Source organism: Dendrobium catenatum, unplaced genomic scaffold (genome assembly GCF_001605985.2).
Source record: "Dendrobium catenatum unplaced genomic scaffold, ASM160598v2 fragScaff_scaffold_1608, whole genome shotgun sequence".
Classification (NCBI taxonomy): domain Eukaryota; kingdom Viridiplantae; phylum Streptophyta; class Magnoliopsida; order Asparagales; family Orchidaceae; genus Dendrobium; species Dendrobium catenatum.
The window spans coordinates 2,192,187-2,214,133 of NW_021320070.1; the positions used below are offsets into that span (position 1 = coordinate 2,192,187).

The window sequence follows — 21,947 nt, forward strand, 5'->3', positions numbered from 1 at the left end:
TTTCCCTCCATACCTCTCTTCTCCCACCTAGCCGAAACCTCCTCTTTTTTTTTTTTATTCCCCACCACCGCCCAAGCTCCACCGCCGGCCCAGCCACCGGCAGCCTTCCCTGCAACCCAGCAGCCGGCCGTCCCTCCCTCCCGCTCCCACAGCCGCCCCACTTCAGCCACCCGCCCACTTGTTTCAAAATTTGAAATCCCAGGCTAAGGTGTAAATGCTTTCCTATTTTACATCTTCCACTATTAAGGAATTGAACCTGATTTAATTCCCTCATTTAACGTGAGATTGCCAACGGCTAGGTGTCAAAGTAAATTAGGAAATCTTTCTAAACATAAACCTGAGAATCAATTCTCAGATTTGTTGATTTCAGAAACTTTTCAAGAGAGGCCGTGTCACTGTTTTGATTGCTCTCTTCACGCCATGGGGCCGGCCACCTCCCCTTTTTCTCTCTCCCCCGATTAATTCACAAACTCCACAAATTCAGCCGCAAGACACCTCTTCCGTTACAGCCCCCTCTCCTTTTGGAATCAATTTGAAAATCTCAAATTATTCCCCCCCCCTTGTATTACAACCCGAAATAATTTCAGGTTGCTGAGATTATTTTCAAGCCTCTCCAACCTAGCCGACTTCCCGCCGGCCACCTTCACTACTCCAACCCGCCTCCTTCCACTTCCCCTCCCCTTCTCGGACACTACCTTAACTCCGGGCAAGGATGCATGGCGGATCCAGAGCTAGAATGGGGGCTTGTGTTTGATGCCCACGGCAATCTCGACGTACTACGATCGCCATTCTTCGACGCGGGATTTGAATCCGACGAAGACACCGTGGGAGATTACTTGGATCGGATCCTCCCAATTCTCATCCAAGTTATTGATAGACAACGTCTGGACTACGAGTGGACCATCGACGGCCGACCTTCCACACCACCTCCACATCCGACGCCTTCCTCTTCTTCCCTACAGATCTCCGGCACCGTCGCCCTCGGAGTGGTCTCATCTCTTGTGTGGTTCTTTTTCTTCCAACAACCCTAGAAGTAGATAACTGAGTGTAGCCTCGAGGTGAAACAATCGCTTTGTTAACCGTTGGATTCTCGTTGGCTTTTCATTTGCACTACTACTTATTGTCGTTGTTATTTTATAAATCATGCTAATTTAGCGGTATTACTTGCCTAGATTTGGTTAAATTCCGATATCTTTCTTGAAGTTTCAATTAAGCAAATCATTAAGATTGAACTTTCACTACTTTAACAAACTCTTATTAATTTCTGAAATTTAAATTCCTAGTTTCACATCAAAATGTTGCATGAGATATTAAAAAATCATTTAACACAATTCTTATTCATATCACCTATGGTTTAGCTCTCTTATTTCCTAATCTTTTGAAGAAAAATTCATCTATATGTATATATTCTAGAAACATTAATTAATAATTTTAATTTTACAAGAACTAATTAATAATTATTAATCTTACATTCACTAACAATGCATTTCATATACTTTACAAATCTCCTTCTCTTTTATGCATTTTCTTAATTGCTCCAACTTAGCTATTAGTTTAATAATTCTCACTAATTAGAACTATAACTTATAGTTCTAATTAGTCTATGGCTTCGTTTGGGACGGCTTTTTCACTGCTTCTTAAAGCAGCTTTCTAGTACAAAAATTAAAATTTTTGTACTAAAAAACAGCTTTAAGAAGCAGTGAAAAAGCAGTCCCAAACGAAGCCTATAACATATGCAAAAGAGCATACAATTAGGCACCTCACTTTGAATATCCATTATAATCATCTTCATGACCAATCCAAAAGGTATTGGTTTAATATTGATCATTGATATAATCCTACTATAACTATAAACTCTTTGATTTTAATATTGGTCAATTTTCTATCATACATATTTTTATTAACTCCAACATACATTTGACATACAAATTGTTTGTTTAATGCACACCAAACAAATTCTCTTCACACTTCATCATAAGCCTAGAAAGATCAATAAAGCAGTATGAAAATCATTTCTCTACTATATATACTTATACATCAACAACCTGATGACAATTGCTTACATACTGGATCTTTCAAAAATAAAAAGACATTGATTATCCGATACTGAAGATTTTTTTTCTAAGTTCATGTTCCATTCTCTACCATTAATTTATCGGATGACTCATAACTGTCATTCATATATAATTATTGCAATTCTAAACATCTCCTTAATTCTTATACATTGATACTAAAAATTTCTACAATCATTTGGCATTCATTTAGCCTTCAAATTTTCATTAAATTTTTTTTTCAATCACAAAAATAATATAATTAATAAATTTTATATTACCAATCAGTATCACGTATGTATGTAAAACTAAGCAACAATGCATCTTCTTATGAGTTACCTTCATAATATACCTCATTATTTTGGTCATTAAGCTCTTGTGAAATAATTATGCTCAATCCATCAATAATATACCTCATTATTTTATTTATCAAGCTCTTACAAAATAATTTTTTCTTAAGATAATCACTTAAATAGCTTTTCAAAGTAGCATTTCCTCTTCTAACTAAGATCTCATCATATTTGCCTCTAATGCATTCAACATGTTCAAAGTTTTTAGAGTTCTTACACTTATTTTAGCTATATATATATATATTTTCTACTTCATTAGTATCTAGCCCATTATATAAATAATAAAAATTTATAATTATTGCTTTATAAATTTGTCTTTGTGCAAGAAATGGTTGTTGAGGTTTTTTTGTGCCAAGAAATTTGCTAGAAAACTATAAGGAGCAATGAAAAATACTACTGATTTTATTTATCTTGAAAATAAACATGAACAAGTAACATGGAATTGACTTGGTGGCATTAAGAATAAATGGCCTATCTCAAATGTTTATTGAAGTTTTAGGGCATATATGCTCAAGCAGTGACTAAAAATTTCCAATCAAAACAAAATAATACTAAGGGTTCAACATTAAGCCTAAACTAATTACATTTGTTAACGAATACTTGCAATGGATAAAAGGGATTTCAATTTAGTTGAAATGTGACAAAACTAGTTAACTTCAAATCACAATCTAATTACATGAAGGATCTTTTCTCATTATTTTCGAAAATATTTGCAAAATATATTCGAAGTGAGGTATCATAATGTACACTATTTGCAAGTGAAAATTTTTGTCACAAAATTTTTAATAATGAAAGCAAGTGAAAAGTTAGAATAATGAAAATTTTTAAAAGATGAGAGGGACTTTAGGGAGAATATGGCAAAGTAAATCAATTAACAAAATTTAAGTGATGGTAAATTAAAGATAAAGTGATATATTGCTATTTAATGCTTACATACCTTAGATATGTATACAAAAGAATTGGATATAATTAAGCAAGCGAGTTTTAGAATTAATACTAAGTGGTTAAAATGAATAAATAAATATGCAATAGTAGATTAACAGGAAGACTTAAATTTAAATTTTATCAAATAGCAATTAAATCAAACTTGCAATATGGAATTATGGATTATAATGAATGGTAAACAACATAACACAGTATTGAGTGGAACGATTCGGAATGTCACAATTCATGTATGGTCAAAACTAGCAAGATGATTATATTAGAGATATAGCTGGTAATAACTAATGAAATTATATGCTGAAAAGAATAGATGCTTTGGCATATATAGCGTAGAGTAAAAGTTGCAATTAAATAGACTTCATGTGAAAGAAATGAGGAAGAAAAAATTGTTTAGAAAGTTAAGGAAAAAAAAGATCCGCACCCGCAAAGTATATTCTTCAGGTTCATACATTAAAACTGTTCCTGTTAAGCTATTTTTATTAGATATATAGACATTAATTTTTATCTTAATTAGAGTGCCAAGTTGACACAACAGGAATCTTAATGGGCCTGCTAATTATTATCACTTTGGAATGCCGTTACAATCTTAGCTTATTAGACCATCTCCAACCGAACGCCAAACGAGCGTTTGGCATCGTTCGGTCGCTCCAGCCGTACGCCAAAACGTCCGCCATTTGCTTGCGGGTTCACTCACGCTATTTTCCTCTCTCAACCGGAAAAGCGCGCGAAAGGAGAAGTATCGTTACCTTCGCGCATAAGCAAAAAAAATGGCGTTAGATTGGAGCATCACCACTCCATTTTTTAGTTTTGCGGTATTTTGGCGTGAAAAATGGAGTTCTCCGTTGGAGATGCCCTTAAAAAGTTGAAATAAAATGAAGGTCAGAAAATTTTGAAACAAGCAAATAAAATGCAACAGAAAGCAATATAGACAAGCTTTAACTGAAAGGATACCAATAATGGGCAGCCTTATTAGAAACCATAAAACAATGAGAAATAAACTTCTTGACAAAACATCAAGAGGTAGTAATCATTCGGTGACACTAAAATTCTGTTTTTTTTTTTTACAGACAAAAGAAATTGATCTAAAACCCCTGTAGCCATAGCTACGGAGAAGGATTCCAAATATGCAAGTTGATTACACCATCATTACATCAGGCTGTAACTGAAATCATTATTGAAATTTATTTTCCGCGTACCTCCTCTGAGTAAGAATTGATCCTTCATGCGCCTGCTGCTGATTAACAGCATTCTCCAATGAGGCCCTATTTCTCATATCTCGATGGAATTCTCGTATATCTGTAGTCAAGTCGCTCTCTTCCATATCAGGTCTAGGAGGCCTCCTTTTGTCCATCTTCACGTCATAATTCCTCAAAGCCGCCCCACTCATCATCTTCTTCCTAACAAGTCCTCCATCTCCCCGTTTCAAATCCTTCTCAGAATCCTCCTCATCCTGACTAAACCTTGGAAATCTCAAACCTTCCACCCTCCCACCACCTTTACCGTGAAATTTCTTCAACAAACCCCCCTCCAAACGAACAACGGAGTCATCCTCATCCTCGTCGCTAGAAGAATTCCTACTCCACTTAGAGTAATTTCTGCGATGCTCAAATGAACCAATTGACGCTCTTTTTTCCGTCACAATCTTTCTGAGATCAAGGGGTCGCGAAGGAGGAACATTAGAAGGACGACCATGAGTTCGGGATCTGATTGGACCATCATCCTCGTTCCATAGATCCTCGGCACCCTCTTTCATGAAGCGATCGGCAAGGGCCCTGATATGATCCTTGGACGACATTCCGCCAGCGCCAGGGGAAGAGCCTGAGAAATCATCGTACGAAGATTTTCCGGCGATTTTGGCACGTATTTCAGTTCGGAGCCTTGCTTGATATATTTGTTTCTCCTGCTGTAGCAAGCGGCGCTCCTTCTCCCTAGCAAGCTTCTCGTGCATGCGCTTATACTGCCACTTGTTGAGGCCGCCGGCGAAAGTGCGTGGTCCTCCGCCCATTGTACGTACAAGGGAGAGGTTGCATAGGAGCTTCGGGAGAGATTTGGAGCGGTGGCGGAGTGCGCAGCAGGACATGGCTGTGGAGCCGACGATAGGAAGGGTTTAGGGTTTTATTCGTAGTACTGTATTCGTGACCATTAGCACAACAGCAAGCTCCAACTAGGGGTATAAGTGAGCCGAGCCGGCTCGAACTCGACTCGTAATTTTCCAAAAAAAAAAAAAAAACATATATATCACTTGTTATTTACATATCTAATACTTATGACTTATAATATATGTCTATCACTCATATAACAAATATAGGTACATAGAAAAATATTAAAAATTATATGGTAGTATGAAAACATTATTATGTGTGGTCATTGAACGGCCGAGAGGCGAATCATAACGCGCAATGTCATTCGGTACCAAGTAGTACACAGAAAAAATGATGCAGTGCGTTCTCATTCATCTATGGATGCCATTCGGTGACCCCACACAAAAATTTTTTCGATTATATGAGTGATAATAATAAAATATATGAATTATATATTTGATATTAAATTTGTTGATATTTATTATTTAAAAGTTTAATGTTTTTTGCATTCACATCTTTTTTAGTTTTAACTTTTTTTTCAAAAAAAAAAAAACAATTGTCTCATATTATGAAGATTTATTTGATCTAAATTATTTATGAATCACGTCGATATAATTATAATGATGATACTTTATTTTTGTTAGTGTAAATCCCTTTGATATGATTAAATTTGTATTCCATTTAAATTATGAAGGAAGTGTTAATTGATTTTAATCATATAAATTATATCAATTTTGAAAAGTATATCCAACTCAAGCTCTCATCATATATATTATAATAATTATAAGTACTTATTGCATTGTTTTTTAAGTTGTCTTTTCATCTCTAATAGGAGGATCCGTTTATATATCATTAATGACTCTCTCAACATTTGAGTGTGTGATCCATAACTTTCAAGTAGTGGAGAAATTATTACGTACGGAGTCAGGACGTAACTCTACGACTCGACTCCAATGAAATAATGACACGTTTATTTAACAGGTGAATTTTTAATATATATTTTTTATAGTTTGTCTCCCGATGATCCAAACCAAGAAATTCAATTGACACTCAATTTCATGGTTTTATTGGAGTTCGGACATAGAGCTACATTTGGCGCTCATTTTCACGATTTTTTTGGAGTCCAGACATAGAACTACATCCGAACTCCCCATATAATGGTTTCTCTAAGTAGTGACATCTTTTTAGCTCAAAAGAGTACAACTTGACCTTACGCGGGTCGAACCAACGGCTCATTGGTCTAAAGGATAAATCTTTCAAGCGATTCGCATTCGATTCATCTGAATACTTGACCTTACTATGCCATTGGCATAAGAAAAATACTAAAAATATCTCAATCTAATTTGCATTACAGTCACACTTAGAGCATCTCCAACTGAACGTCAAACGTGCGTATAACGTCGTTTAGTCGCTCGAGCCGAACGTCAAATCTTCCGCCATTTACTTGCGGGTGAACAGTGTGATGTCAATATTGGCGTTGCACTGTTCACCTACGCTATTTTGTTCTCTCAACCGGATTTGGCGAAAAAACGCATGAAAGGGAAGAATGATCGTTACCTTCGCAGAAGCACCTAAAAAGAAGTTCGATTGGAACAAAATTACGTCATTTTGGAGTTCTACTTTATTTTGGTTGGAGATGCCCTTACTCATTCAAGAAAGAGCGGCTTTTTGTAATTTAAATATGTAAGTAGTTATTTTTTTTTTTTACTAGGCAAGAGTTCATGAGATATTTTTCTTTTATATCAAAAATTTAATTTTCTTTATACCATACATCAATTCATTTAGTTATTTTATTTTGTTTAAATTATCGTTCATAAAAAAGAATACCAAAACTACTATCTATCATCAATTCAGCTTCTAGCAAATAATAATCTTTTTTCTCTATTTCTTAATGAAAATAAATTTATCCAATTTCTTTAAAAAAATTTAATAATATTCATAATAACTTTCAAACAAATTATTTTTTATATAATTCTATAATTATTTTTGCAAACAAATGCAACCATCACAAGTAAGCCCATAGCTGTAGATTAGATCCGGATTCTGGCTGAAAACAAAAAACTACTCTATGGCTTGTCCACATTTTCATCCATTGAATGTGTACATCTCTTACTATTAAGGCTTCATTTAGGAAAATTTTCTTCTTGCCAATGTTTTGAAAATCGGATCGAACCGGCCGATTCAACCGTGAACCGATCTGGTGACTGGTCTGATCCAGCCTACAGAACCAGCTTCGCATCAAACCGGCGGTTCAACCAATGAACCGCTAAATCGGCCCAGTTTGGAAAGAACTAGCCGATTATATAAAAAAATTATTGAAAGCAATAAAAAAACAATAGCCAAACAAAAGTTCTTGTTGCAATGTGAAAACAATAAGACAGTTATCCCAAACAAATCCTTAGCGGAAAGCTCAACCCTACTTACCTTGCCCAACTACCAAATAACATTACAAGTTCTTAAGGATTAAATCTGCTTCTTCCATAGCAGGAGCATAAAAAGGAAATTATTCGTGAAGTTAAATAGAATGTCAAAATAATGGAAAATTATTAGGTGCGGAGACCGGACGTCGAGGTACGTTCGGACTCCAATAAAATGTTGACATGTGGAGTTGGATTTATTTTTAACTTTATATATTTAATGTGTCCGCGGAACTTTAAGCCAAACGCATCAAAAGCGCAGTCAAAGCGTAGGTAAAGCGCAGTCAAAGTGTAATAAAAATACAACAAAAGAGCAGTCAAAATGCAACTAAAGTACAACTAAATGGCAGGTAAAACGCAGTCAAAAAACGCAACAAAAGAGCAGTCAAATTGCAACTAAAGTGCATGTTAAAGCGCACAAAAAGCGCAACCAAAGTGCACTCCACGTGTCAAAATTTAAGTGGATGTCCGGATGTACCTCTACGTCCGATCTCCACACCAAATAATTTTTCCAAAATAACATGGTAAGTCATGTGCTATGGAAAAAATGGACTGTTGACCAAAGTCTCAAGCATACCGGACAATAACTGGAAGATGAAAAAAATCTTCTCTATTAAGGAAATGACAAGCGCAACGTAAATTGTTCACAAAAAGCTAATTAAAAGTTTAAAACAGTTAAATGGAAACTGGTTTTTTGCCATTTTTTGTTTATAGAAACTGCTTTGCCAAAACATCTATGAGAAGTTTAGAGAGTATTACATCAAGAATCAGAAAGAACTTCAGAGGGGAGGCAGAAATGAAGACCCAGAGATTATCTGATTCAAGATTATTCTCTCCATCCACCGAAGTTCTCCTCATTATACCTGCCGTGATTATCCTGCAAAGTTGAGATAGGGGTAAGGATTGATGAGCATCAAATGCTTAATGGAATCACTATGAATACTAAAAAAGAAATAGAATTGGGAAGCAGTGCTCATAAACATCAATGAAGCAGATTCATTTTTCACTCTTTTTTTTTTTTTGGTGGTAATATCAGAAGCAGCATTTAATTTCTAAAAAACGTTTGATTGCAAAATACTAACACATATTTGGAAACAAGACATAATTAGAATATTCATAACATATTTTAGGATGTTTAAAAATCAAGCCTTACGCGTTTCCTGAAATTGGAAATATATTTATGATTACCATTTTTTAAAATTATTGATCACGACTTATATTTTATAATTATAGCACAAATTGGACCGTTATGAATGTTGCCATAAAGCTACCATTAATCAAAATCTAGTGTAAAACCTTTATTTCATTGTTCTTTCAACTTGCTACCTCACAAGAAATAATCAACATTGATTAAGGCTTCGTTTGGGACGACTTTCTTACTGCTTCTTAAAGCAACTTTATAGTAAAAAAAATTATACTAAAAAGCTTCTTTAAGAAGCAGTAAGACAGTCATCCCAAACGAAGCCTAAGTGCCTACAAAAAGTTTTGACAATTGAAGCCAATTTCATCACTATGCAGTATGCATTAGAGGATTTATAGAATTACCAAATTCCAAATTCAAGCTACCCTACTTGCAACACACAGCACAAATTTTTCAAAAATGAAAAAAGAGCTAGTATTTTGACCATCTATTTCTACTTTCTCATAAATGTGTATAATTGAATCAATAGTTCACGTATTATGTACAGGATGTCTGACCACAGGAGCACATAATCATTCTTAGTTATTGTAGGCCATTATCATAAGCAAATCCTATAACCACTAGCAATAATTTAGTTTAGTTTAAATTCTGTTCTCATTTTTCTAGCTAAGTGCATAGTAAATTTTTGAGGCAGTTGAATTGAGAAGAAGAAATACCTCTGGAATGAAGGTGAGGCCAATTTTAATTTCTCCACGATATTCCTCATCCTTCACCACATTGTATACAGTAGGAGGTATCCTTCCTTCTGAAAAGAGGGGCTCTAAGGGAATTCTGTAAACAAACAAGCATTATGTCTCAATAGAAGAAAAATATTAACAACAATTGTATCATAAAATTGCCGTAGACCTGGGCAGTTAAATAATTTTTTAAACCAAAAAAAAGAAAAAAAAAAACTTGATGGATGTGCATGCGTGAAATCTTGAAATCATACTACGCTAAATCAATTGAGCTTAGATATGAAAATAAAACAGAGTAAGAATCCTCACTTGGCTTCTCCAACAAAATCATCTGAGAAAGTATCACTATCCATCAATTTGATAGCAAGTTCTGGAACATCATCAGAGACATTGAACACAAAGGTTTCATTCCATTCAGGCTCGCTCCCTTTGCCTGCACAAACAAAAAGCCAACCAGTGAAATGAACCTAGCAAAGCAAATTATGACAATATGACTCAGTTAAACCTTTACAGCCCAGCATGCACAAAGGATTTTTTTTTTTTTTTTAAGATTTGAACATCAGACCTTTCCTTTTGAGGCAACGCAAGGAACAGTACCACAAGATTACATGTGAAGTGGCTGCTTAGGACCGTTATTGCTATCAATTATTGATTCAAGAGGCTCTCAGGCATGTTTAAATACAACAACAATAACAAGCTTTTATCCAAGTACGTGGGGTTGGCTACATGAATCATTTTTCTCTATTATGTCCCATCAAGAGTTGGCTACATGAATCATTTTTCTCTATTATGTCCCATCAAGAGTCAAATTCTCATTTAAATATAATAAAAATGTCATTTCTATAAGCGCTTTTAACAAAGTTATATTAAAATTATCTCTATCTTTTTTAACATAAGTCGGATCTAATACATATACTCTCCTACCAGGATGCCAATATTTTATGTGACCAAACCATCTAAGGCTACTCTCTCTAATCTTATATGCCACTGGAGCTACTCCAACATTTTCATGTATATACTCATTTCGTATTTTGTTTCTAATTGTAAAGCTACTTGTCCAACTGAGCATCCACATCTCTACAACACTTAATTTAATTTTATACTTCCCTTTTAATGGCCAACATTCTATGCCATAAAGCATTGCAAATCTCATCATCGTCTTATGAAATTTTTCCTTAAGTTTGAGGGGGCGCTTTTCTATTACACAATAGGCCCCATGCATTCCTCCATTTCAACCATCCAATTTGAATTCTAGTAATAATATCCCATCTACTTCACTATGGCTTTTAACAATAAACCCAAGATATTTGAGTGTTTACATAATTCAATTTAAAAGAATTAAATTGCAAATATGAATTTAAGTACATAAGTGCAGGAATTGCAATATAAATTTTCAAATAAGAAGGGGCAGCAAAGTAGAGAGAGAGAGAAAGAGAGAGAGAGAGATGAGAGAATCAAGAAAACTAACTAGTAATCTCTCCATAATTTTCTCCGCTACATGGTTAGCCATCTTTTTGGCAGATCCAAGAGATTATTCTCTTTAATTAACTTGAGCTACTTATTTTCATTTCCAACTTTTTAAGCTTTGAGATAGGAATGTGACACATCCATAAGCTTAAACTAATTTAGAATGTCATCAATAATTTAAATAAATCTATGATATCCATGGAAAGGTTTCCTAAAACTGTGCATTTAATTGAATTGTAGAAAATTTTGGATTAGCAACAATTTTGTATATCTTGTAATGTAAACACTCATGCAAGAAGTAAGTTCCTCCCAATACTTTTTTCTCTAAAATATCCAGCCAAGGAGGCCTTGCTCATAATTCAATAAAATTTCTGGGAGAAAGAAAATAATTCAATAAAATTTCACCATAGAAAACTTAATTCTTTGTCCTAAATATTTCCTATTGGTTCCAAAAGACTTCTCCATACCAAACCTAAATCAATTGGTATTAGGATCATAGCTCAAACCCATAGGAATATCATTATAGTTTGTGTGAGACTAAGAGAAACCTAGACAGATCAATCAAGACAAAAAAAAATTAATCGAAAGAACATAGCCTTAATAAAATTTTGAAGAAATTACAAACCTTTCATTACTTTCAATAATCATATGTCCAAACAAATAATCAACCATATGAATACACAAGTCTTATATATCTCGATCCTAGATCAATCATTATAATTTTTTTTTTTTGCAACTATTTGAGATGGAATTTATAAATGCTAGATTCTTTTTTTTTTTTTTCTAGATTCTTTTTTGTTGAATACACCTAAGTGCTTCTTTTTTTCCTAAGATTCAAACCGTAAACCTTCATTTTGGAGGTATAAAGAAACACAACTAAACCAAGCAATTGATAATTAGTGCTTCTAAAGTATTAACTCTCATTTAGCTATCAAACATTTGGTCATTTCTTTTTTTCTTTTTAATTATTTCATATTAATTATATCTCAATTTCTTATGGTTGAATATTCTACACTCTAATTGAGAATCATCTACACTAAGTCTATTTTATAACAAGGGGTTTTGCTAAAAAATAAATGTAAAATAAAATGAAATACAAAACAAATGCAATGTATTTGAAATATTTAAAATTGTTTGATGAGTGTAAAATAAATACAGTTGATTAATTTTTTGTGCTTGGCTTAAAGTTAGATGAATGTAACCTAAAGCTCAATGGCGCTGGTGGCCGATGTCGACTTAGGATTTGTGGCCGGTGATGGCGACAATAGTTCATGGTTAATGGCAATTGACAAGTAGTGACAACAAATGAAGCTTTACTCTTGTGGTTTATTTGAAATTCACCCAAATTTAAGCAAATTCAGAATATATTTAAAATGAACTAAATGATGAATTTCAAATATTTCAAAATTTTACTATGCCTTCATTTTGCTTCAATTCAAACACCGATATGTTAAAAATCCTGGCATTTGTAATAATTTACGCCCTTTTTACATCAACCAAATTGCCCCTAAATGATTCATAATAGTTGTTGTTTTATTATTTTTTTAATATAATCCTTTCTTTCTTTATTATTCCACACATAAAACAATAACAACATTATTCAAAATTTTCCACACTCAACTAGCTAATAACAGCACTAGTGCCCAAACTCAAATGCAAAAAACTTACCCAAATAAATTGCAGTTTTATAATACTTGCATTTGGCATACATGATATTATCTTATCACATGGTAATCAAGAGAAACTTCTTCATTTTAGCTCTAATTTTCACTTTAAAAATTATGTTCTCCTCGATATCCCCAATCTTTTGTAGGAATGAATATTAAATACCGTTGGAAACTAACATTATTGCTTTACCAAGTAAGAATAGAGATTGTTTTTCACTTGGATGAAAATTTTAATACAAAATTTATCATAATCTGCATACGGGATCAAACTTTTCACTTCCAAGCAGCTTCATCCACAAAACGCCTGTTATGTTGTTTGATGCTGTCACATAAAGGCCTCAAAAGTGAAAGTGTGAAACCTTTGTTGACACTTTTTTCAAAAACAAAATCAAGCGTTCCGTTAAAGAAATCTTCTCTAAAAATTGTAGGGCACAATGATTAATAAATGTAATAAATATAAACCTGTTGCGGTACTGCTTCTCTGCTCCTGAGTACGACATATCAGGATAGCATAAGGGTCCATATTATCTGTTTAGCAAATGCACAAAAAGGTTATAAAGTATCACTGGGTTGAAAGAATTAAACGATGATATTAAAAACATGGAGTGAGAAATTATTGTACTCAAGCCCTAAATAGATTGGCAAATTAGATATTCAAAGATATAAAAAGAAATCATGTAAATCTGGACATGCATTCTACCTCAAAAATAAAAAAATAAATAAAATAATATGATCCTTTAGTCCTCATCTAGCCTTGCACATGATAATAACTTCATGCTAAGGGGGCTTCAAAAATGTTGTGCATCAGAAAAGCTCTTCAATGTCATCCATGCAGAAACATTTTCAAGTTTAAAAAACTGCTAAATTTAGCATTCTATTATGACCATTCTCTATTGAAGAAATTTGTAAATAAAGGTGCAAAAAAATACACGTGTACATAAAAATACATAAGTACATGCTCATAAAAAATCCCAAGAAAGTGGATGTTATAATATGATTACTCCAGCAGATACATAAAACCACCTTCATAAGGAATATATATGACAAATGTTACCCAGGGTCCAAAAGACTCATGCATGCAACCTCATAGACATTTCCCTTGCAAGCCCCACATAACTGACCTGAGTTAATTCTGAAAATCCTGGTATCTAAATAGTCTAGGACAAAATTTTGGCATTTTAGCGTAATGAACGACTTTGTTATGTCAATGCTCTTTCTAATTTGCTTTAGATATTCCGGGATCACATTTGTGAGAAAATGTGATATTCAAATAGTTATTAACAAATTAAAGGTGGCATAGACAATCTAGAAGTGGAGAGATTATTATGTGCGGAGACCGGACAAAGTGAACCGTTTGGTTTTGTCTCTGTGAACAATAAAAACACAGTAGTTCACAGAGACAAACAAGAAGGTTCTCTGTGTCCGGTCTCCGCACGTAATAATTTCTCCTAGAAGTAACATACTAATATAAAAACCAAATCACATAAATCTACTTTGGGATATCAAGTGAGAATGAAGAACTGATTACTGTTAAAACAGGTATAGACTAGAAAATGTGATATTCAAATAGTTATCAACAAATTAAAGTTGGCATAGACAGTCTAGAAGTGGCATACTAATATAAAAACCAAATCATATACATCTACTTTTGGGATATAAAGTGTGAAGAAAGAACTGATTACTGTTAAAACATAAGGTATCTACCTATAACTTCTAAATTGGCATAGATAAGTTCAGATCCGAATCCAACCACATTCATAGTTTGAATAGACAGTAGGGATATTCACGGATTGATTTAAACATTACAAATCCTAGCTATGTATACGAAAGACAAGCGAACACAGCAATGCTGAATTATGGGATCGGTTTGACCTTAACAGCAAAGTAAAAAACTAAGACCTCCACATATAATATCCTCAGTTCAAATAATTGTATTACGTATCAGTTTTTACAAATAATTTGAGACAAGTAACCTAACATGATGGTCAAATACTTGAAGATATCAAGCTCTTCATTTATCAAAAATAAAAAACATGAACATGCAGACATCATCCCAGATTTCCTAACAGAAAGTAGGAGATAATAAAAAAATGAAAAAGAAAACAATCTTCACTTGGTATCCTATTTTAGATAATATTTAAGCAAAGTTCATCTTAAATCCTGCCAAACAGATTTTCGAGGACTTCAATTATTGATGTTTTGATAAATGTAGTTGCAGCCTGTTATTGACTAAATCCAGAATTTGTTATGTCCGATCATTAACAGGATTTAACAGATTTAAGAATTTACACATCTCTCAAATCTTAAATTCAGAAAAAAAAAAACAAGGTTTAATTTTTGTCATTTCAAACAATTATCAGCTTTTAATCCATTAATTATATTTATCAAATCATATGTAAGCTAAATCAAGTTAACCGATTTAACAGCTCGTAATTCAACCCTTTTTTTTTTCTTTCATATCCTTTCTAGATCAAAGAAAGATGCGACGAGTAAAAAAACAATCTGGAAACGCATTTGGATGACTTGATCTAAGGCTGATCCATTTAATTTACGGACAACTCTCCAATCCGTTAGTGAAATTAAGGTAAAAAAAAAAAAACAGGGAAAAAGACGAGCAAAATGAATCTTACTGAGAAAGTCAGTGTCATCGAGGCCCTTGGCCCCCACAAGAAGAACCTCGAGAGTACCCCGAACCATCCTGTTCGCTCTCAACGAGGCAACCACGATCTTCAACCCCGAGATATCGGATCGGAATCGCCTTCGTCACTTTCGATCCGATCCCGATGGGATTATTTATAGTGGGGAGATAAGTCGGAGAGAGAAAGAAGACCATCATTTTATAATGAGAAGGAATTTAATTTTGTAGCTGGTGATATAAATAGTTAATGGTGTGTGCCGCTGACTCTGTCCAGCTTTAGGCGGTTGTGGCGTCTCCATTTTGGGGTGATAAATGCCGCCGCACCTCCGACCACCGGCGGCGACGAAGAGGAACAGAGTAGGAGAAAATTTTTTGGCACCAATGGAAGTTTTTGATCAAATTTCCCTTTTTTTTATTCGTTGGCGTGTAGCCACAAATTTTGATATTTTAATTTTAGTATTTGTGGCTCTTAAATACAATTGAATAATGATTATGTTTATTATTTTAATATTTACATTTGAAATAATTAGATTAGTTGGGTACAAATCATGATAAGTAATCAAATTGAAAATTTTCAAATTGGATTTTAAAATCATTTGAACTCTAATTTTAATAAATATATAAACGAACTAAACATCTCGATAAGAAGAGCCTAACAACACCAGAAGTAATTCCATCCGAGTCCGAATGAACTCTTATCTTGACGAGCAATAAGAAAATTTGGGACATTAATTGGAGCATCATAGTATCTCCAATGATTAAATACTTACAATAACAAATATGCTCTTCCAAATTTCCCCGCATAATATGTTCTACATTATATAGTTAACTACATTGTGCCAACATCTTCCTCTAATGAAGATCATCATTTCTAAATAATGACAAACATTAATATAATCGGTTAAACTAACCAAGATTAATTGTTTATCCCATTTTTTGACTCTTTACGTTCAAGCTTGTCTCTCTTGATTATAGATTGTTTTTTATTTTATTTTATTTTTTAATAGATTGTTCATTCATCATTTAAGTGCATGATTATAACAATAACAACATCATAAAACATTTATCCTACTATGTGGGGTTGGCTACATGAATCATTTTTCTCCATTATGTCCTGCTTAGAGTCAAATTCTCATTAAAATCTAATAAAGAAATGCCATCATGTCTTTTTTAGGTCTACCTATACCTTAACATAAATCAAATCTAATACATATACTTTTCTAACTGGGTCATCGGAAGTCCGTTGTTTTGTGTGACCAAATCATTTAAGATGAACGTCTGTTGGCATTCCAGCCTTCCTTCTCCTCTCTCTATTCTTATCTTCAACTATAGCTACTCCAATCTTTTCATGTATATGCTCTTTTCATATACTGTCTCTAAGCATAAATCCATCCATCTGCCTGAGCATCCTCCTTTGCAACACTAACTTAATATTTTGTTTCTATTTTAGTAACAAATATTCTGCATCATAAAGCATTGCAAGTTTCACCACCATCCTTTTAGGATGCTAATCTCACTAAAGTCAATCAAATACTCATAATCTTTATTGAAAATTTTAGTAAAACATCTCATCTAGGGATGTAAAACGAGTCAAGTCAAGTCGAGTAGTGGCCTTATTGAGCTTGGCTCATCGGTCAAAAAATCAACTCAAGCTCAAGGTCGAGTTCAAGTCGAGCTCAAAAGCTGAGTTCAAACTCAACTTGTCCCACTATAAGCAAGCTTGAGCAAGCTTGGGAGCCTTAGGCTTCGTTCGCAGTTCGGTCGTCTTCAATTTTTCTTATTTGAAGAGAAATAATATGAGTTTTATTATATTCATTCTTATAAGTGAAGAGATATTCATCTAATTTCTTAAATAAGGTATTCACAAATATAAAATTATAAGCTAAAAAAAATAATCTATTATGATCTTATTACTTTTATTGGTCGTTCCAAACCCATAGCCACCATAAATACTTTAAAAATCATCTATCTCTCTACCAACATGCTCATTTAAATATCCTATAATAAAAATATTTTCTTCAAGAGATATAATTTGAATTAATTATTATAAGTCATTATAAAATTTTGATTTTAAACGCATATCCAAACCTATATGAGGAGCACAATCACATATAAAATTAATAATCTTAGAATGAACAATAATTTTTAAAGCTATAATTCTATCTTTATGTGTCTTATGGACCTTAGAATATAATAATACTGGGCTTGTTGGATTTATCTTATCAAGCTGCTTGATTTAACTTTAATCATGCAAAATTAGAATAATTTTTTATCCTTCAACCAATTCTCTAAAGCTTTTAAATTTACATCAATTATTTGATTCAGACTTATTTCAGTTATTTGCACTTAGATTATATCACATTGTTGGGTTCATGTTAATATGTTATCATGATGATTAATTTGATTGTAAATTAGTTGAAATCCGACTTCAAATTATTATGAATTTAATTTAAAAATTTTAAATATAAATATTACGTGAATATGAATACTAATTGTTGCGGGCTAGAATATACGCGACGATAGAGTTAGAATTTTTCATCAAGCGTTATACGAATATCTAGCACACGAACATAAGGGAAATAAAACATCAGGATTTTTATGTGGAAATTCTGGAAAGAGAAAACCCACAGGGCCACGCCTAGTTGAAAAGAATTTCACTAGTGTTTGCTTGAGGTACAAAGAGGCTGATTCGTCCTTAAAAATTAGGACGATCAAATTACAATGATCCACTCCTAAATTGATATTTAGTTACAAACAAGAATATGAGATTCATTGATGTTGGGTATTCAGGTTAAATCCCAGAGTCACTTGGAGATTAGATAAAATTTCGGTGTTACTTGGAGATCTAGCAGAGTTCCGGGGTCACAGGGAGATCGGGTGGAGTTTGGGTGTTACTTGAAACGATTAAACACGTTCAACGTTTTAGTGGCGGCAAGGTTTTAAAATTCCCGCTCTTTCCAAACATCGTAAAGGCCTTTTCTTCTTCGCTTGTCCTCAGGGCCTCAATCTCCATCTGCGAAAGAGAACGAGCAGGATGCAGATCCGTTTGAAATGCACTTGTCAACAGGAAGAATGCCGGGAATGGTCTATTATAGAGCTACAAGGAGTAGTGGAATCACATCCATCCCTTGTAGACCATCTCCAAAATCTCGAAATTGGCCGCCTCTGCTGTGTTTCCGAGGTACTTTTTCCTCTCCCTCCCCAATTCATTTCCGATGGGCAATGGTTTCATCTTTCTTCTAATTATCTCCGTTGCTTTCTATAGGGAAACTACACCTTTACAGTCGGCTACCACGAGCTCTCAGGGACGAAGATGGCCCTGAAGAAGCCGTTGCTAGTGCTGAAGAAGAAGAAGGTTGGAGATGCGTTCGAGTCGGATTCTTCAGATTCTTCTGGGGTAGAATTGGAAGTTATTGGAATAATTCGTCATCGAATTCTCTTCAAGACCCGGCCCATGGCTCTTATTTCAAGTAAGAGTTTTGCGTTTAACTTGTTTGATGAAATTTCTCTGTAAATAATATGCATTCGCTGAACTTTTTTTTGTTTTGTTTTGTGGAAATTTCTTTCAGAGCCGCTGGTTAAGGATAAGAAGAATCTTTAATTATCTGAAGAGCTAAAGGTTAGTTCTATCTTCAAATTGGAATTCATCGGACCTGTTACACCCAGGGTCCTCCTTTTGAATGTGCTAAGGCCATTTTGTTAACTTGCTTTGCATGTGCTGCAACTTATTTGTCTCAAATTTGCTTTCATAAGTACAGCTTGCTATCAAATTCAACTAAGAGGCGCATTTAGCTCTAAGTTTATTTTGTTGTGGAAAAGCAGAACAGTGTTCAAAGCTGTTGAATCATCATTATTTTGCTAATGATATTACTGTATGAACTGATAACCTTTAATAGAAATTTATCAGAAGTAATTTGTTTCAAATAAATAACCATCAGCACATGTTTAATTGATATTTAATAGTTATGGAAATCTTAACCAGCCATTTATATACAATTTATTTGTCTAAAAATTGATGATTATAAAGTTAATCATAATCAAATTTGTCTCATGATTAACAACCCAAAAGCTTTCCCCGCAAGGCCTCAACTGACAAGTAACCTTTGCTGTCTAATGTGTATGTTGTGTGTTAGAATTTCTGTGGCATTAGAAAGAATGAGCTTAGTATTTTAATTCTGTACAAAAATATAATACATACAAATTTAAAAGAGGATTGTAAGAGACATCAGACTTTTATGGGGAAAAAGCTTATAAAATGGAAAAAATATGGGGCTTGGTCTTGTTTAAATTATTCAATTAGCATTTATCATTAGTTATATAATAAACATAAATTATATAGAATGTACTTTATGGTTGAATTTAAAAGACTTTTGGTATGGCAGTTGTGATTAAGAGATTGCTTGTTGTCTATTTGGTTCTTCTTTAAGGAAAGAGGATTAGTGGCCAATAATTTAAATATCAATCTTGATGGTGATGTCATGGGAGTTGTGCATAAGAGATTATTTGTCGTCTATTTGGTTCTATTTTGAGGAGGGAGGATTAGTTAACAAGAAGTTAAATATAAATCTTGATGTTGATGTTAGTAGTTAGGAAGGTTGTAAAAATCGGACCGCGCAACGTACCATACGAAGAGAATGTTTATGGTTCGGCCGGATGATGAAATAAGTGCTAAAATTATTTAAATATAATATAAATTATGTAATAACTGAAATTTTAAATAAAAATAGTAATATAATATATAAATTCTAAATTATAATGGAGTGATAATGATTTTAAGATCATAATCACGCATGAGGATCAATGAATTGTAGTTAGATAATAGTGGTTGTAGTTAGATAATAGTGGTCAAAGAGCAGTAATTGGGTGATGAAGGTGAAAGGATCATAATTAGGTGTCAGTGGTTAGAGGATTATAATCAGTCAAAGAATTATAATTGGTTGAGGCGGTTGGAGGGTTGCAGTCAAGCGAAGCTAGTCAAAGGATTAGAGACAAGCGACAACGGTGGGAGGATTGTAGTTAGACGATGATGGTCGGAAAATTGTAGTCAAACGATCATGGTCGGATGATTGTAGTCAAGCAACAATTGTTAAAAGTTAAAATGATGAGATCCATTGCTAGTGATATGATTTCTATCATCCCTTTAAATAATGTTGTCAGGATATTGAGATCTATTTTCTATATATGATGCTAATTTATCGCGTGCTAGAAAATTCATGATAATGAAAGAAGAGTCTTCCGTTCAAGCATTGCATGAAGATTCATCAAGCACACATATATATACTAAAAATAAATGGGAGAAGAAATTTAGTATAAACATCAGAAGGATTTAAAGAAGAATGGTTGGAATATTCTTTATAATATTCATGATTATTTGATATAATTTAAAATTCTTATGGACAAATTAAAAAGTTAAGTTGAGTGCTTCATTTTCATCCACGAACTTACTGATGTAATGCACCTCATATTGAATCCATTCAACATTAGGAATATCTAAAACTATCAATATGTCCTCTCAAGTATGAAGTAAAATTGATAGCTCTTTGAATTTTTCTCATTTTTGTGAAGACCTCAGACATTTTTGATAAATAACTCACTTAACCAACCCAGCCCTTTATGAGATCATTGGTCATAAACTAACCATCGGCCCCTATATGAGATATATCCATAAACATCACATGTAATCTTGTATATTTGACTAGTATTCTAGTGTTATTAGTTCTCCATATTCTCTAAAAAATGTAGTCAATCCAACAATAATTGTGATAGCCCAACGTAAAAGTTAATATAGGTAAACCTTGCAAAATATAAAAGTATCAATCAACTTAAAAGCTATGAAAAGTCAAAGTCTTGCTCACAAAATCATCTCATGGATAGTAACATAGCTCGATTGAATCCAACATGAGTTATAGCCATCAAATTTTTGAAAAAATGGAATGTTTTATAAGAATCATCAAAGCATCATTAGAGATGATAGATGTCACATCTTCAACTCTTGTTAATCTAAGTAACTTCATTCAATTAGCTTCTTGTGGGCAAATTGGTTGAATTTCTTTAGATGTGAGTTTTAGGAGGTCTTAATGTTTTTTTCATTCTTCTTTGATTGGAGTCTAAAAGTCACCTAATTCTCCAATATTACAAGGAGTATATGAAATATAAATAGAAAAGTACTAAGAAATTGATTTATCTAATTTTGTTATGATTTTTATTTCATGTAAGTAATATAGTGTAGAAATGATTAACCAATGCTCATTCAAGAATTTTTAGAAAATATATTGAATAAATTCATTATTTTTTTTATGAGAGATCTAATTCTCAAGGGCATCTCTAAAAAAAATTCATCTGATTTGGAGTAGATATGAAATTAGAAATACAAAAGGGCAGATTTTAGTATTTTACAATATGATTGTTCAGAAATTTACTACCCCACAAATGTCCTTAATTTCATATGAAAAAAAA

The 21,947-nt window shown here is 33.3% G+C and overlaps 3 protein-coding genes across 3 annotated transcripts in view; 1 reads left to right on the forward strand and 2 right to left on the reverse strand.

Moving 5' to 3' along the window:
- LOC110099826 (probable DEAD-box ATP-dependent RNA helicase 48) overlaps positions 1-5,502 on the reverse strand; it is a 32,657-nt gene extending 27,155 nt beyond the window's left edge. Inside the window, exon 1 of the mRNA XM_020827119.2 lies at positions 4,540-5,502. Within this exon, the coding sequence (XP_020682778.1) occupies positions 4,540-5,423 (884 nt within the window). The 5' untranslated portion in view covers positions 5,424-5,502. The remainder of the gene's footprint in view (positions 1-4,539) is intronic.
- A 3,046-nt stretch (positions 5,503-8,548) lies between these two features.
- Positions 8,549-15,884, reverse strand: LOC110099824 (elicitor-responsive protein 3). The gene is made up of 5 exons (XM_020827117.2): positions 15,484-15,884; positions 13,316-13,381; positions 10,029-10,152; positions 9,699-9,813; positions 8,549-8,718 (listed from the first exon to the last, which is right to left on the reverse strand). Exons 1-5 carry the CDS (start codon positions 15,548-15,550, stop codon positions 8,668-8,670), a joined length of 423 nt encoding a protein of 140 aa, XP_020682776.1. The 5' UTR covers positions 15,551-15,884; the 3' UTR covers positions 8,549-8,667.
- Positions 15,885-18,377: 2,493 nt separating this feature from the next.
- Positions 18,378-19,338, forward strand: LOC110099825 (putative uncharacterized protein DDB_G0287975). The gene is made up of 3 exons (XM_020827118.2): positions 18,378-18,672; positions 18,757-18,961; positions 19,061-19,338. Exons 1-3 carry the CDS (start codon positions 18,526-18,528, stop codon positions 19,090-19,092), a joined length of 384 nt encoding a protein of 127 aa, XP_020682777.1. The 5' UTR covers positions 18,378-18,525; the 3' UTR covers positions 19,093-19,338.
- The last annotated feature ends 2,609 nt before the right edge of the window (positions 19,339-21,947 follow it).